This window comes from Alligator sinensis, unplaced genomic scaffold (assembly GCF_000455745.1).
Source record: "Alligator sinensis unplaced genomic scaffold, ASM45574v1 scaffold878_1, whole genome shotgun sequence".
NCBI classification, from domain to species: domain Eukaryota; kingdom Metazoa; phylum Chordata; order Crocodylia; family Alligatoridae; genus Alligator; species Alligator sinensis.
In genome coordinates this window covers 32,613-47,556 of record NW_005843526.1, presented here as the reverse complement: position 1 = coordinate 47,556, position 14,944 = coordinate 32,613, and the positions used below count along the sequence as shown (strand labels likewise).

Sequence of the window (14,944 nt, the reverse complement as noted above, 5' to 3'; positions counted from 1 at the left end):
CTCCGGCGGACCTGTGTCCGCTCCGTGGGACGCTGCGGGGAGTCCGTCGGGCGAAGGACCTGCCAGGCAGCAACGTGAATCCCAGCCCTCGGGCCAGGGGCTGCCCGGGGGAGCCGCCCCGTCCTTGTGGCTGGCGCTGCCAGCGGGACCCCGCTCCGGGCCTACGGGGCTGACGGTGCCGGGGTCTGTGCCTGGCGCTGGAGCATGGCACTCGCTTCTCTCTGCTGTTTCCAGATCCATTTTCCTGAGTCCAGCCCGGGCCACTGAGGATCTGCATCCCTTCGTTCCTGCTGCTTGGCTCCATTCCCCCCTGTCTTTCCACTCTGCAGGACGATGGCTGCAGCAGTCCTGGCTCAGGTAAACTTCACCAGGGAGATCCCTCTGGGTTATGGGGGTGCAGTAAATCCCTGAGACTGAGTGCTAGGGAGCTCCCCACCCCACCCCAGACCAACATGAGAAGCAAAAGGGGTGCTGCAAGGCCCTGGAGTTCCCTGGGGAAGTGTCTGGGGGAAGAAGAGAAATGCTGGGATCAGCTTTCCCAGGTAGGGGGTTTGCCCTGGGAGTCGCTGCGAGGAAAATGGCTTTTCTGGAGGAGAGACAAACTCTGCAGGGTAGGCAGCTTGCTGCTGGAGTGATGGTGGTGGCTGCTCCCACTGGGGTGTACACAGCCTGTACAGCACTACCTCTGGGATCATATGGGTGGAAGGAAAGGAACACACTCCTCTGTCAGCAGAGCTTTGACCACACCTCTCTTTGCTCAAACAGCATGTCAGCCGAGGGCTGGGGAGATGTGAATCCCTAACTGGCAGGTGGTTGTGGTGCAGAGTAAGGCTCAAAGCTATGTAGGTCCTGGGGATATCCTGAAGAGGTATTTGCTGGAGAAGGATTCATATCTTGGGGTCACAATTGGTAGTTTAGTTATGGCAGTGCGCTCTAGAGTAGGCACACTCCAGGCTGCGTGCACACCAGGGGCTTTGCTGGGGATCTGTCAGCTGAGTGTGGGAAGTTGCACATCCATGCCCAGTGTAGCCAGGCTGACAGACCATTATAGTGCAGCATAAAGCTCAGGGCTTGGGGGCCTGGATGAGGCTGGAGCAGAAGGGACTGTGTGTGCCTGCAGCTCCAGGAGGCCTTTGAGGACGTGGCGCTGTACTTCACCCAGAAGGAATGGGAGCTGCTGGAAGACCGAGACAAGGTGCTTTACCAGGACCAGATGCTGAGGAATTACCAAGCCCTTGTTTCCCTGGGTAAAGTTCTGTTTCCTGTTTCTCCCAAAAGCTGTGAGAGCTCAGAAATGTTCCCTTCCTCTCCTTGTTCTGCTGTCCTCTTACGAAGTTTGAGCTGGTGGTTTAAACCTAGTTTGTCCCCAGTGCTGTCATTATTCAGGCCACTGTGATGTTTTGTATTGTCATAGTTTCCTTGGTTTTTTGGGGGGGTGGTTTCAAATCTATCCCCCTTCACTTTGGTTTTCCTCTTGGTCAAACTCGTGGTTCTTTCATATGTTGCAAGATGATGTCCTTCTGTGCTCCCCAGAGCCCACAGAATCATGGAGAAGTAGGGCTGGAGGGGACCTCCAGAGGTCATCTAATCCATCCTCCTGCCTGAGGCAGGATCATCTCTATATAAACCGTCTTATAGAAATCCATTTTCTAACCTATTGGCAAAACAGCACGGTCAACCCTGACACAACACCAGACATAACATCTGAACCTGTCACAGGTATATCCTGTTGTGAGCATATATTAACGACTACAACAAGTTCCCAGGTACAGAAGAAGGCAACTCTCTATCCCCTTTTCCCTCCCACCCTCCCAACTCCTTAGCCCATACCAATTTGACCATGGGGTAAAATTCCTTCTTGATGCTTATTCTTGCATGTGTCAGCACTGAACTTCAGCTTGTTAACTCCAGCCCAGCTGTCCAGTCTAAGATGACTCTGAATTGTGCTCCCATCCTCCAGTTTGTTCACAATCCTTCCCACTTGTGTCTTCTGCAAACTTGCTCAAGCAGCTTTCTACACCAGCATCCAAATCATTAATAAATAGATCATCTCCAACACAGTGTTCACAAATATCACGTTTACCTAAATCCAAGAAGACTTTGAATTTAAGGTAACCATCCAATAAATAGAATCTATACATGGAAAATGTATAAGTCTGTTATAATTATTTATGTATAGAGTCTAATTATCAGTGGGGGTGGGGGTAGAGAATCATTTTGAATTCATCCCCCCTACCTCTGCAGGAGAGAAAGAAGTGGCAGTGGAGCAGGCGGTAGGGGGTCAGGCAATAGGGGGCAGGTGGTGGGGGTGTTAAATGACCTGACCCCTGCTGCTTGCCCCTCCACACCTTGCCTCTTGCTGTCTGTTCTCTGCCCTCATTTGTCCTCCAGCCCCTCTCTAGTACAGGGCACAGAGCATGTTCAGTCCCCAGCCTGGCCACCCAGCAACTGTTGTGGTGGCAGCAGCTTTGGCCCAGAGCCAGAGTCCGGGCCTGAGCTGCTGGGTTGAGACAGATGCTACATACAGTTGCTCTCAGCATCCAGTGATTCTCAGCCAGGGTGTTGTGGCACTGTGATACACTTTTAAGGGTACCCTGAGCTACCTCAAAGTATTAGCACTGTTCAGTGTGCAGACACGTAGACATAATTGACAAGAGAAACCCAGAGATTTTAATATAGGATCCACGGTGTCAAAATGCTCTAGCTCAGGGGTTTTCATTGCGTACCCCTGGGGGTATTTTGGAAGGCCTGAGGGGGTACATGGCAGCGGCACAGAGGAGCTGGTGGCACTTTCAGTTTCGCTGCCGCAGGGGGGGACCCCCCCCCCCTTCGCTTGTGGACTGGCTGCTGGGCAACTCCCCGCTTCTTGACTGGCTGCAGGGGGTACCCTGACCAAAAAAAGTTGAAAACCCCTGTTTTAGCTCATTGTGGTCTTCCTGAATTGTTTGCAACACCAACATTTGTCTGTAGTCAAGAAAAGACAAAAAACAAAATACTAGAATTTTCTGACAAGTGCCTTTAATCTAATGTGGTTGAGAGCCACTGGCTTAGTCTCTGAACTTGGGCAGAGTCAGTTGATTTAACAGCCTGGCCACATGTTAGTTTTTCTAAAATCTTAGAACTAAGGAAATTCAGACAGTTAAGATCACTTTCTTTTTCTTCTGGAATGTAACCTTCATCTCTCCTAGGTTTATAGCCATGTGCTGTTTGTAATTTCTAGGTTTTTAGCCATTCTCTTTATTTGTAATTATTTATTTTGTAATTTCCATAATCTTGCTGTTTGAGTCCAAGTAATATTTTCTTATTTTCAGGATCTGGAAAGATCTTACTAGTTTAACAGGAATAAAATAATTTGACACAGTTCCCTAATCATAAATTAAAAAAATAGCTTTATTAAAGTCTTCTTATAATCATTTTTAGGTCCAGTTAATTTTGTTGAGACTGGTATTAGGAATAACCCTGGTCTCTCAGACCATATCTGAGGGTCAGTCTATAACTGCTTCTTCACTCATAATAATAAGTTATATTCATTCATAAGTGGGTCTGTTCTCTTTCTTTTCAAGCTGGTAGCTAGAAATCTATAAGAAAGCTTTCTCTTCCTTTTTCCTAGTACATCACAGATCACTGTACCTCTGCCTACCTTTCATGCTGCTACTTGGACTTTTATACCCTTTATATACTTCTCAGTGGTTCATATTTTTTCTTATGACTGCACTTAGCAGGGTGAGAAGGGCTGTCATTTCTTGAAAGATTTTCCTTTTGTAGTGTTTTCTCTTTCATCCTAAATGTCCACCTTCCCTGTTTTTTCAAGGTCCCCTTAGAATTGGCTCCGTTCCTCAAATTCACATCAAGCCCTGGATGGTGAGTAATTAAACATAACCACCTTTTGATACACTTTCCCCCACAGGATATGAAGGTCCCATACCAGACTTGATCTGCCGCATCCAGCGAGGGGAGGTGGAGCTGTGGGTCTGTGATGATTATGACCCTGGAGAAAGTGTGCAGTCAGAGGGCGTGTCCCCAGGTGAGTCATGCCAGTTTGCCTTACCCCACCTCCTCAGAGTGACCTGCAACTCTGCCCTATCCTGCTGCCTCAAGGTACTGATCTCAAACAGTTTATCCTGGTCTCAGTTATCCAGGTAGGTGTGTGTTCCCATGCCCTGCAATTCAAAGATGAAGGCACAAATGACCTTCTCCTTCCCCTGTTAGGGCTCTTGGGGCATGAAAACCAAATTCACCCCTCCAGCAATTCCCCATTCTCTGTCTCTTTGGAGAAAGAGCCTCAGTCACCTACTTTGGCAGGGAATCTGTCATGGAGGTGAGGACCTGCCCCCAGGAAAGCCTGACAGTGCTAGGGCCAAATCCTAGCCTGATATCCTGTTATTAGTCACAAATGTCATTTCTCCATGGTACCATGGGCTGGAATTCCCATTTTCACTCAGCAATGTGGGAGTTAACACTCCAGCCCAAGTTGGCCAGATCTCTGTAATGCACTTTGCCAGGGCATGATTTGTATTGTATTGTTTCATGGCAGTTTTCGTGGTTAGCAAGCACTGGCAGTCATTGGGGTAGGGCTATAGGTATGCTGGGACACTTTTGCCCATTACTGCTGGTCCCCTCCATTAAATGAAACTAACATTTCTCTGTAGCAGGGGAATAAAGGCAGTATTTTGTCAGTATCTTGGACTGTATTACATAGCCCACAGGGATGGGTGGGATTCACAGACTCTCATGGTCTGGGAGATGTAAACCTGTCATGGTTCGCAACAGGATCTCTTTTCCTGCTGCATCTCTGCACCTAGAGCCCACATCCAGGTTATCTCTTATGCCTGGTGCAGATTCTTCTGACACAGAGGGCACCTGGGACTCATCAACAGAGGAAAATTCCTGGCACTCGTTCCCTAGAGGAGAGACTTCCCTGCAAGCAGGTAGGAAGCAGAGCTCTGCTCCCTCCAGAAGGGAGAAGTAGAGAGCTTATTTCCAGCCTGGCTCATCGGTTCCAAAATCCTCCCTTTTCAGAACATTTCTCTGAGGGATGAGGGCTGACGTAGTTTCTTTTTATTCCAAGAAGCCCTTAGGACTTGTTTATACCTTAGCAGTGGTGCGTTGCAGAGAAGGCAGTGTTCAGCATGCCCCCTCACCATCCATGTCTGCTAACATGCTCCAGGCACAGAACTTTGCCAGTGAGGCTGCTTCAGTCTGGTCCTCAGATGCGGTTCTCAGAGCTGCCAGAGACAGAGAGCTTGAGAGTGATCACTGGGGTTGAGCCCCAAGTAGCCTCACTGATGAAGTCATGGGTCTGTATCAAGGGTGTCAAACTTGTCTGGTCCTGCAGGCTGAATGTGTAGTATGGGACCAGTCCATGGGCCAGATGAATGGCATGGGGCTGGCCTTGCAGGCCAGATCAGGCCCACACACCTCCCTCAGCCCTCTAGTGCTAGATCCAGCGTGTGCTACACCAGCTTTCATCCATCTGGGACCAGATGGAAACAGGCCCGGCATCTTGGGCATTTGGCTGCTACTGCGGGAACAAGCTGCAGTATTGGGCTTCTTCCCACAGTGCTGCTGGGGCCCCAGTGCTGTGGCTTTCACTTGGGTGCTTGGCAGCCCAGCAGCACAGTGGCTTCTTCCTGCAGCTGCAGCTTAGTGCTTGGGTGAGAGCTGCAGTGTTGGAATCCTAGCACTACTGCGGGAAGAAGCCCACCATCATGGGTGCTCAGCTGCTGCTGCAGGAACAAGTCACAGTGCTGTGTGGGCTCCAGCACTGTGGGTCTTACCCAGGAACTTGGCTGCAGTTGTGGGAAGGCTCTCCTATCAAGGCTGCAAACTGGATAACCTGGATCTGGCCCGTGGACCATATATTTGAAACTTGTGGTTTGTAGTATGGCAGCAGTCCATGAGTAGGGGCATGCTCAGTACCCTCTTTCCTCACACTTGTTACAGTCAAGGTGTAGCTGAGCTCTTAGAGAGTCTCATTCTTCCATTAGGATGATATCTCTCATCTCCCAGCTATAGAGTGTGTGGAGCCACAGCCCACCCTGTGCCAGCACACACATCCTACGTGTGTTCCTCTGAAAGATCTGAGATGATATAGTGGTGCAATGAGTGGTGGGTGACTGAGGCAGCAAACCTGGGTGTCCACTTAGAGGGGGAATATGAACAGGAGCTGCTGCCATGGCCACTGCCAGTCCAGCAACTGGAGGCAGCTGGGCTCCAGCCATTTCCTCTGCTGGTGTTGTTACCCAGAATGCAGATCCTGGCTGCTACACCTCTGAGGTCTCCTTGCTCAGATGAGATTTGGATTTGGGACAGAGCCACTGTGATTCGGTCTGAAATTCACTAGGGAACATTAGCACAGTGCACTGACCTGCCTCCACCCCCAGCATTGGAAATACTTGGTATTGGACCTCTTTTCTCACAAGGTACCAGAGTGCCAAGTTCTGTTCTTTGCGGCCCAATTTCAAGGTTGCCTTCTCTATCCAGCAGGTGCCAGGATGCTGAGCAGAGCTGAGCAACAGCCTGCTGAAGAACAGCTTGCAAACCTTGACCTGGTTCCAGCCATTAACCAGCTGCTTATGCAATGGGGACAGAGAACAGCTGAGCCCTGTAGGAGGCCTATATGCAGTGAAGGATTCAAGGGACAGAAGGACTTGAGGAGCCATGAGGGCAGCACTCCCATGGGGGAGGAACTGTATATATGTGGAGAGTGTGGTGAGAGCTTCAGGGGCCAACAGGAGCTAAGGGTGCATGGTCAAACTCACGGGAGGCAGACGGCCCACCCTTGTGCTAAGATGGAGCAGAGCTTTAACCAGCTGTCCAAGCTCAGAGTCCAGCACTGCATCCACACTGGGGAGAAGCCCTACCAGTGCACTCAGTGTGGGAAGAGCTTCAAGCAGAGCTCTACACTCACTCAGCACCAGCGCATCCACACAGGGGAGAAGCCATTTCACTGCGGGGACTGTGGGAAGAGCTTCAACCAAATGTCCCACCTACAAGTCCACCGGCGTATCCACACGGGGGAGAAGCCGTATGGCTGTACCGAGTGTGAGAAGAGCTTCAACCAGCTGTCTCACCTCCAAGTGCACCAGCGCTCGCACACGGGGGAGAAGCCCTATGGCTGTGCCAAGTGTGGCAAGAGCTTTGCCCGCCAGGACTTCCTCCAAGTGCATATGCGAATGCATACCGGGGAGAAGCCATATCACTGTGGGGAGTGTGGAAAGAGCTTCATTCACTCGTCTCACCTCCGTGTGCACCAACGCATCCATACCAGGGAGAGGCCGTTTCACTGCACGCAATGTGGGAAGAGCTTCAGAGATCCCTCTGCTCTGACCAGGCACCAGCACATCCACACCAAGGAGAAACCACATGGTTGCACCCAGTGTACAAAGAGCTTCCACCACTCGTCCTACCTCCAAGTCCACCAGCGTGTCCACACGGGTGGGAAGCCGCATCACTGTCCCAAGTGTGGGAAGAGCTTTAACCAGCTGTCCCAGCTCCGTGTCCACCAGCGTATCCACACTGGGGAGAAGCCCTACCACTGTGCACAGTGTGGGAAGAGCTTCCGGCAGAGCTCCACTCTTACCCAACACCAGCGCATCCACACAGGGGAGAAGCCATATGGCTGTACCGAGTGCGAGAAGAGCTTCAACCAGCTGTCTCACCTCCAAGTGCACCAGCGCTCGCACACAGGGGAGAAGCCCTATGGCTGTGCCAAGTGTGGCAAGAGCTTTGCCCGCCAGGACTTCCTCCAAGTGCATATGCGAATACACACTGGGGAGAAGCCATATCACTGTGGGGAGTGTGGGAAGAGCTTCATCCACTCATCCCACCTCCGAGTGCACCAGCGCATCCATGTCAGGGAGAAACCGTGCCACTGCAGTGACTGTGGGAAGAGCTTCAGGGATCCCTCTGCTCTGAACAAGCACCAACGAACCCACCAGCCTGCCCCTTGCCATTGACATAGGGTGGTTTCTGCCATTTCTCCACACAGTTGGTGTCCTGAAGTGGGAGTGGGGGAAAGCCTGGCAGCTGGCCTAAAGTGCCCCCACCTCCACAGTCCCCAGGTGTTGGGTTTGCATTCGCCTTGAAGATGGAAGTGTTCTCCTTTAGCGTTTAGATTATGGTTGTATGGTATGGTTTGGATAGAGCTGATCCTGCCTCAGGTAGAAAGTTGGACTAGATGCAACCTCTGGTTGGACTAGATGGTCCCTTCCAGCCCCACTTCTCTATGACTGTGACTCCTAGGAGAACCTCCATAGTTGGGGTTCCGGGCTGCAGCAGGGACGGAGGAGATAAGCGGACTCAGGCCTGTGCTGCAGGAGCTCTGGTTTGGTACCCATATTGGTTGCCCATGTTGTGCTTAAGGGTGGCATTTTGACATTGCCCAAGATGAGCCTTTCTTTTACTTTTCCTACTTTTGTAGTGTTAGGCTTGTTTCAGGGGAAGAATTGACTGTGCTTTTGGGGGAGGGGGTGCAGGTTTGGTAGAAACCTTGGGAAGGGTGGAGGATCTCTCCTGAGGTTGAGGTGGGGTGATGGGAATTGGGGAGCTGGGGGTTCAGAACGGTGTCTTACATTTGGCTGGAAGTAGCAACTGGGAGGCATGGTTGGGTAGGTGGTGGTGGGGGGGTGTGTGCTCGTGTATAGGGTGAGGGGTGGGGGTTGGAGTTCTCACATTTTGGGCTGTTTGAGGAACCCTGCCTTGTATTTGTTTATTGCAAGCCTGGCTGAGACGTTCATGTAAGGCAAGGTATAAATAAGTCAATAAATAGCTAAGTCAGTCTACCCCTATGGGGAGTCTCTGCCCAGAAAACAGCTTCCCTGGGGAGATTCAGGCACTTGTGCCTGTCTGCAGGATCTTTGATGGTGCAGTGATGATAGCAGCGCCCTTGTGTAGATAGTCTGTGCCAGCAAAGGGTGTAGATTCATGACCTCCTGGTTGATGTGGGCTGAAGCAGATGAATGTATTCCCCTGTCAGCAAAGCTGTGCCCACACCAGGTGCTTTAATGGAGCAGCTGGGTCAGTTGGAGGATGGGAAGTTTCAGTTCTGCCTGACCTAACCATGATGGTAAAACACCAATGTCCTCATTTCAAACACCATGCAACCTTGCTTCCCTTTGTTTTTGCCTCTGTGATAATCCTACAATGCCCCAGACCATACCTGCCGATGCCCCAGCACCCCTGACCCCCAAATCCTCCCAGCATCTTTCACTCTGTCCTAGGACCCCCAGTCCCCTTCACAACCACTGCTCTCCCCAGCCCCAGTGCCCATCTTCCTCACTGCCCTTATTCACTGCCACACTGTTCCGTCCCCACAGCCAGCTCAGTCTGGGTGGGGTGCTGGGTGAATGGTTTTCTAGGCTCAGGGCTTGAGCACGCGGGGAGAATGTAGTGTGTGTCTGGGGCAGCGTTATAGCATTTACCGCAAGGGAAAGCATTCTGCCCTGGAGTAGGGGTTATGGGATATATGGACTGCTTTAGCAGTGTGTTCTTGGGGTGGGGGGGAGGTGCTCATGGGGAGCCTGAGGATTTTGAGGGGTCTGTAGTGAGTAGAAGAGTCCTGCAGGAATCATAGTATTTGGGGTGATAGAGGTTGGTGCAAGTGTTGCTGGGGGGTTCAAGTGACAGGGAGCCAGGGGGTCTTGGATGTGTTATAAGAAGCCAGGGCGGCTCATGGGGAATGGGAGGGATACAGAAATTAAGGGCCTTTCTCTCACTCCCTACTTGGTGAAGCTGCCTGGTGAGAAGAGCTAACATTAGTGTGGGGAAAACTGAGTCCTCTCGACCCCTCCTTGGAAGAAGGGGCCTGTTACAGGGAGGACGCTGTGGCAGGTGCTGAGGGTAGCTCCCTGGGGCCGCAGGGGAAGGAGCCTGTTCCCTTCCCCCCACACCCGCACACTGGGGTCTGCCTTGATGATGGTGACAAGAAAACAGCCCCAGCTCTTCCCACCCCCTGCCATGGACTGAGGGGATTCAAATGCCCCAGGCCAAGGTTGCACAGCCCTAAGCCCCCCCACCCCCAAGGGCTGAGGGGGCAGATGTGGGAGGGGGACAGCTGCCCCTCTGGAACTGCCCATTGCTGGGGGGGTAGTTATACCCCCAGAGGAGCCTCTCTGGGGTATTATTTTTCCCTCTAAGGGTATTTTAAACAAAACCCCTTCCCCTCACATGGTACTGACTTTTCACCCTCAGAGTTAAAAAGTCCTCAGCATTGGGCAATTTCCCTATTCACTGCCCCCAGCACGGTCCTTCCCAGCCCAAGAGCAGGGGCTGTTTTTTCCCCCTTAGGCTGGGGCAGGGGTGTCCCAGCCACCTGCGGAGGGTTCGGGATCAAGAGTATGGTCGAGGGTAGAAAAGTAAGAAAGGTTTATTGACTTAACAAAAACACAACTATGCGTAGTAACAAGACAAACAATGACAGACAAAAGCAATTCGCATCAGCAACTTATTGGCAGTCCCCTCTGACGCCTGATACACAGCAAGTTTCTCTCCACAAAGTTCAGCGAAGTCAGGCGTCCTTGAACAGCACTGTCTGAGGGGTACCGGGAAGGACCCTGGAATGCAGTCCTTTGGGCTCCTCGAGCTCCATGGGCCCACTGATCCAGGCAACAGCTAACTAATCCTTTATACAGAGCTGTATCTTCCTTCTGAATAGTTGCCAGATATTCCAGCCAATTTAAAGCTTCTGAATGGTTCTGATAACGTACAACCACTCAGATTCCTTTTACTTCAACTGTCCTTAGACTGACCAATAGGAATACAAGCCTTGCATTCTTTTGATAAGGTAATTTTAACTACGCCACAGGGCCTTACTACTTCAAGGCTTTGCTAAGTTTACTAGGCCTTACTTTATACAAGGCCTCACTACATCTTAGACTTTAATTAGGCTTTTAGCAACAACATATAGCTTAATATCTAAACAAATACAGAAAAACACTTGGTCTAATCTTCATAGAGCCTTCAGCAAGCACCTTGATCACACAGGCACACTTTTCAGCTGTCACACAGGGGTAGTGACACACCTGCCCTGGGAGCCATGGGAGGGGAAATGGCTGTGGGGGGCAGGGGTGGTTCTTGTGCCATGGACAGTGGTATCAGAGGCCCCTATGGTGCTAGCATCTCCCCCGGGGCCAGGGTTGGAGAAACCTGTGTCCTTCCTCTCATGATGCCCTTACATGGACCTCAGGGCTCCAGGGATTATGCTGCTCCCTCCCTGCTGCTGCACTTGCTGCAGGGGGCCAGCACCCACAGGCACCCCTGCCCCAGCCATGCCAGGTGGAGGTACTGGCTGGGGGCTCTAAACCTGCATGTGTTCCTGCTTCTGTATTCCCCATTGTTGAGACACTGGTGGGTGGGGGGGCTGCATTATGACCCCTGAGACCCAGCAGCTCAGGCCTATGAGGTGTGGGGGCTCAGCTGCCTGCTGGGCACCTGGGAAGTCCCATCACTAGGCTGCAGGGACAAGATGAGCTGTCCTGGAGGGGGGCAGCCCTGAGCCTCTGTTACCAGCAACCCAGTACCATTTGGTCTTTTGAGAAACAAAACTACAGCCCTTCTGTGATCAGGACTCCTTTGCAAGCTTAGATTTCAGGGATGGTTGCAACTCCCTTACTGATTATCCTTTGTGTACACCAAGTCAAAATGCGATCACATCTTCCAGTGATACTCCATTCCCTCTTAGCAGGTCAGGTAGAGGTGAGACAGGTCTATAATCCAACCTTTTATAGATTATATCCCATAACAGGCACTGCTTTGTTTATCTAGCTACCAGCAACAGCACTACACAGATTCTCACCTGTACTGGCTGGAGGAGACACAGGGAGGCGGAAGGTGGCATGCAGGCTGGCAAGACCTTGTCTTGACTCTGTAGTGGTTTTCCCAAAGATCCCCCATTTACACCCAATATTTACATGTGGCTCATTTAAATAAAGATTCTTATTGGTGTTATTCATGTATCTTTGTTTCACTGAAACTTCAGGAACGGGACTGAACCAGTTTTCCTGTGGGCTTGGAAGATGCCAATTAGCTTGGGCCTGTGTCCTTATGAAAAGTACACTTCTGGGAGGGAGGACATAACTCCCTCACCACCTGGGAATACTTCTCTTCATGTTCTAGTTCTTTTATGTTGCCGACTAGGCCAGTTCTAACACCTGCAATCAGAGCTGACCCCATCAGGGTGCAGGGCCCTGCCCCCACTCCGATCCCACAGCCCCAGACCTGAAGAAGCTGCTGCGGGCAGCAGTGGCAATAGCATCAGCAGCAGGGGGGTGTAGTGCGCCACTGGATGGGGAGCCACTGCTCCATCCAGCTCCACACTGCTGCTGCTCCGCCTCACTCTGCAGAGCCCCCCAAAGTGTGGGGCCTGTGGCAGTTGCCCCAACTGCACCCCCCCAGGGATGGCCCTGTCTGCAGTGGTGCACTCTGGCATAGGCTGTGTGGCCTGCTTTAGCCACATGTCTGCAACTTAACATGAGTCCTTTGAAAGTGGCCAAGGCTGACAGCAGGTTAACAAAGCTAGGTGATTATTGCAATTGGATTTGAACTGACTACATACAACTCAATTGTTAGCAAAAGGCAAAACATCGATAGTTGCTTTCAGTTACTGTTAACATTTTTCCAAAAAGCAGTTCTTCATTCTTGGCCTAGCCTAACAGAGGCTTGATAAACAGATTCTTGGTCTACTTTCCCAGGGTGCTGTTACTGATTTAACTGCAAGCTTATTCATTGTTGATTGTATATCAAGCACATACCATTCATTACTCAGGCTTTTGCTAGGTCTGTAGTCTGCCATGGTCAGTGTGGTCTCTCAGTCACTGGCCATACCTACAGCTTACATCTGAGCCCCTCCAGGCAGACAGCCCCTGCTGTGGAGTTGGGAGCCCAGGACCCTCCCAGCCCCTCATGCCTGCCAGCCATCTCTACCCAACCCTGCCTGCTAGTCTCCAGCGGCAGATGTTCACTGTGCCTCCTCCCAGGCCCTGCTACAGTGTCTGTTTGCTGTCAGGGACTGGTTACCCTGTGCTGCAGTGGTATCTCCAGGAGACACCTATGGAGCTGGGAAACACCTGTGCTCCACCTCAAAACCAACAATCCTGGAGGGGGAGGGATGGAAGAGAACTGGCTCATCTACTACACTAGCTTAGGGGAAGCAGGGTTAGCATATAGATGCTTGCTACAGTCAGTATCATGGAAATGGCCATCTGTCCCACATATTGCCCCCAGCAGAGAGCCATGGGGAATATCTGTCCCATTTGTATGCAGACATGTGTGCAAACATACAGACAAATGCATGCACACAAACACATACAGATGCACACACACCAGCTGAATTGCTTGCAGCATCATGGTGATCTATCTATTCTCCCTCACCCGCACCACCTGAGGTCGGCACCCACAGCTGGTGGGTTGGTTGACCCCCGCTTTGTTCCACAACTGCTTGATGGAGTCAGTGACACTGATGGCTCTGAGCTAATGGCTATTGCAACCACTGAAGAGGGTCATTCATAGAATTCAGAGAAAACATAGAGAAGTGTGGCTGGAGGAGGCCCCTACAGGTTACATCTAGTTCAGCCCCCTGCTCAAAGCAGGACCATCCCCAACTAGATCATCCCAGTCAAGGCTCTGTCCAGCCAGGCCTTAAAAACCTCCAAGGATGGAGACTCCACAACCTCTCTGGGTAATCTGTTCCAGTGCTTTACTACGTTGCTACTGAAAAAGTTTTTCATAATCGCTAACCTAAACTTCCCTTGTTGCAATTTGAGACCATTGCTCTTTGTTATCTGCTACCACTGAGAGCAGTTTAGCTGCATCCTCTTTGGGACCAGCACTCTGGTAGTTGAAGGCTGGTATTAAATCCCCCTCAGTCTTTTCTTCTCCAGACTAAATAAGCCCAGTTCCCTCAGCCTCTCCTCAGAAGTCATGTCCCCCAACCCCCTAACCATTTTTGTTGCCCTCCACTGGACTCTCTCCAATTTGTCCACATCCTTTCTGTAGTGGGAGGCCCAAAACTGGACACAGGGCTCCAGATGTGGCCTCACCATTGCTGAATAGAGGGGAAGAATCACTTCCCTCCATCTGCTGGCAACGCTCCTACTAATGCAGTCCAGTATGCCGTTAGCCTTTTTCACAACAAGGGCGCACTGTTGGCTCATATTCAATCTACTATCCACTGTAAGCCCCAAGAGCTTTTCTGCACAGCTGCTGCTTAGCCAGTCGGTCCCCAGCCTATAATGGGGCATGAGATTCTTCCATCCTAAGTGCAGAACTTTGTAGTTGTCCTGAGGTGAGTTTGTAGTTTCCCAGATCCTCCTCCTTCCCTTTCTTAAAGATACTCACTATATTTGCCCTTTTCCAATAATCCGGGACCTCCCCTGATCACCATGAGTTTTCAAAGATGATGGCCAGTGACTCTGCTGTCACATTAGTCAACTCCCTCAGCACCCTTGGGTGCATTGCATCTGGCCACATGGACTTACACATGTCCAGTTTATCTACATAGTCCCTAACCTGGACTTTTGCCACTATTGGGTGCTCACCTTCTCCCCAAACTGGGGTGCCAGATACAGCAGTCTGGGAGCTAACCTTGCCTGTGAAGAATCAGGTGAAAAAGGCATTGAGTACTCCAGTCTTTTCTGCATCATCTATTACTAGGTTGCCTCCCCTATTCAGTAAGGGACCCACACTTTCCCTGACCCTCCTCTTGTTGCTGACATACTTGTAAAAACCCTTCTTGTTACCCTTCATGTCCCTTGCTAGCTGCAACTCTAGTTGTGTTTTGGTCTTCCTGATTTCATCACTGCATGCCCAAGCAATACTCTTATACTCCTCCCTAGTTGTCCAAGTTTCCACTTTTTTTAACTTTCTTTTTGGGTTTTAGCTCACTGAAGAGTACCCTGCTAAGCAAAGCTAGTCTTCTGCCATACTTGCTAGTTTTCCTGCACATCGG

At 51.0% G+C, this 14,944-nt stretch overlaps 1 protein-coding gene across 9 annotated transcripts in view; it reads left to right on the top strand.

The window, feature by feature from the left end:
- LOC102387240 (zinc finger protein 883-like) overlaps nt 1-10,479 on the top strand; it is a 64,409-nt gene extending 53,930 nt beyond the window's left edge. For 2 of the 9 annotated variants that reach the window (XM_006038895.3, XM_014527444.2), the window contains exons 4-6: nt 3,908-4,024; nt 4,839-4,928; nt 6,484-10,479. In XM_006038895.3, coding sequence (XP_006038957.1) covers nt 3,908-4,024; nt 4,839-4,928; nt 6,484-7,958 — 1,682 coding nt within the window. In that variant the 3' untranslated portion in view covers nt 7,959-10,479. Of the gene's footprint in view, nt 1-6; nt 358-1,120; nt 1,248-3,907; nt 4,025-4,770; nt 4,929-6,483 lie in introns of those variants that run through there. The other 7 variants (XM_025195465.1, XM_025195463.1, XM_025195468.1 and 4 more) reach the window with 7 other exon arrangements.
- The last annotated feature ends 4,465 nt before the right edge of the window (nt 10,480-14,944 follow it).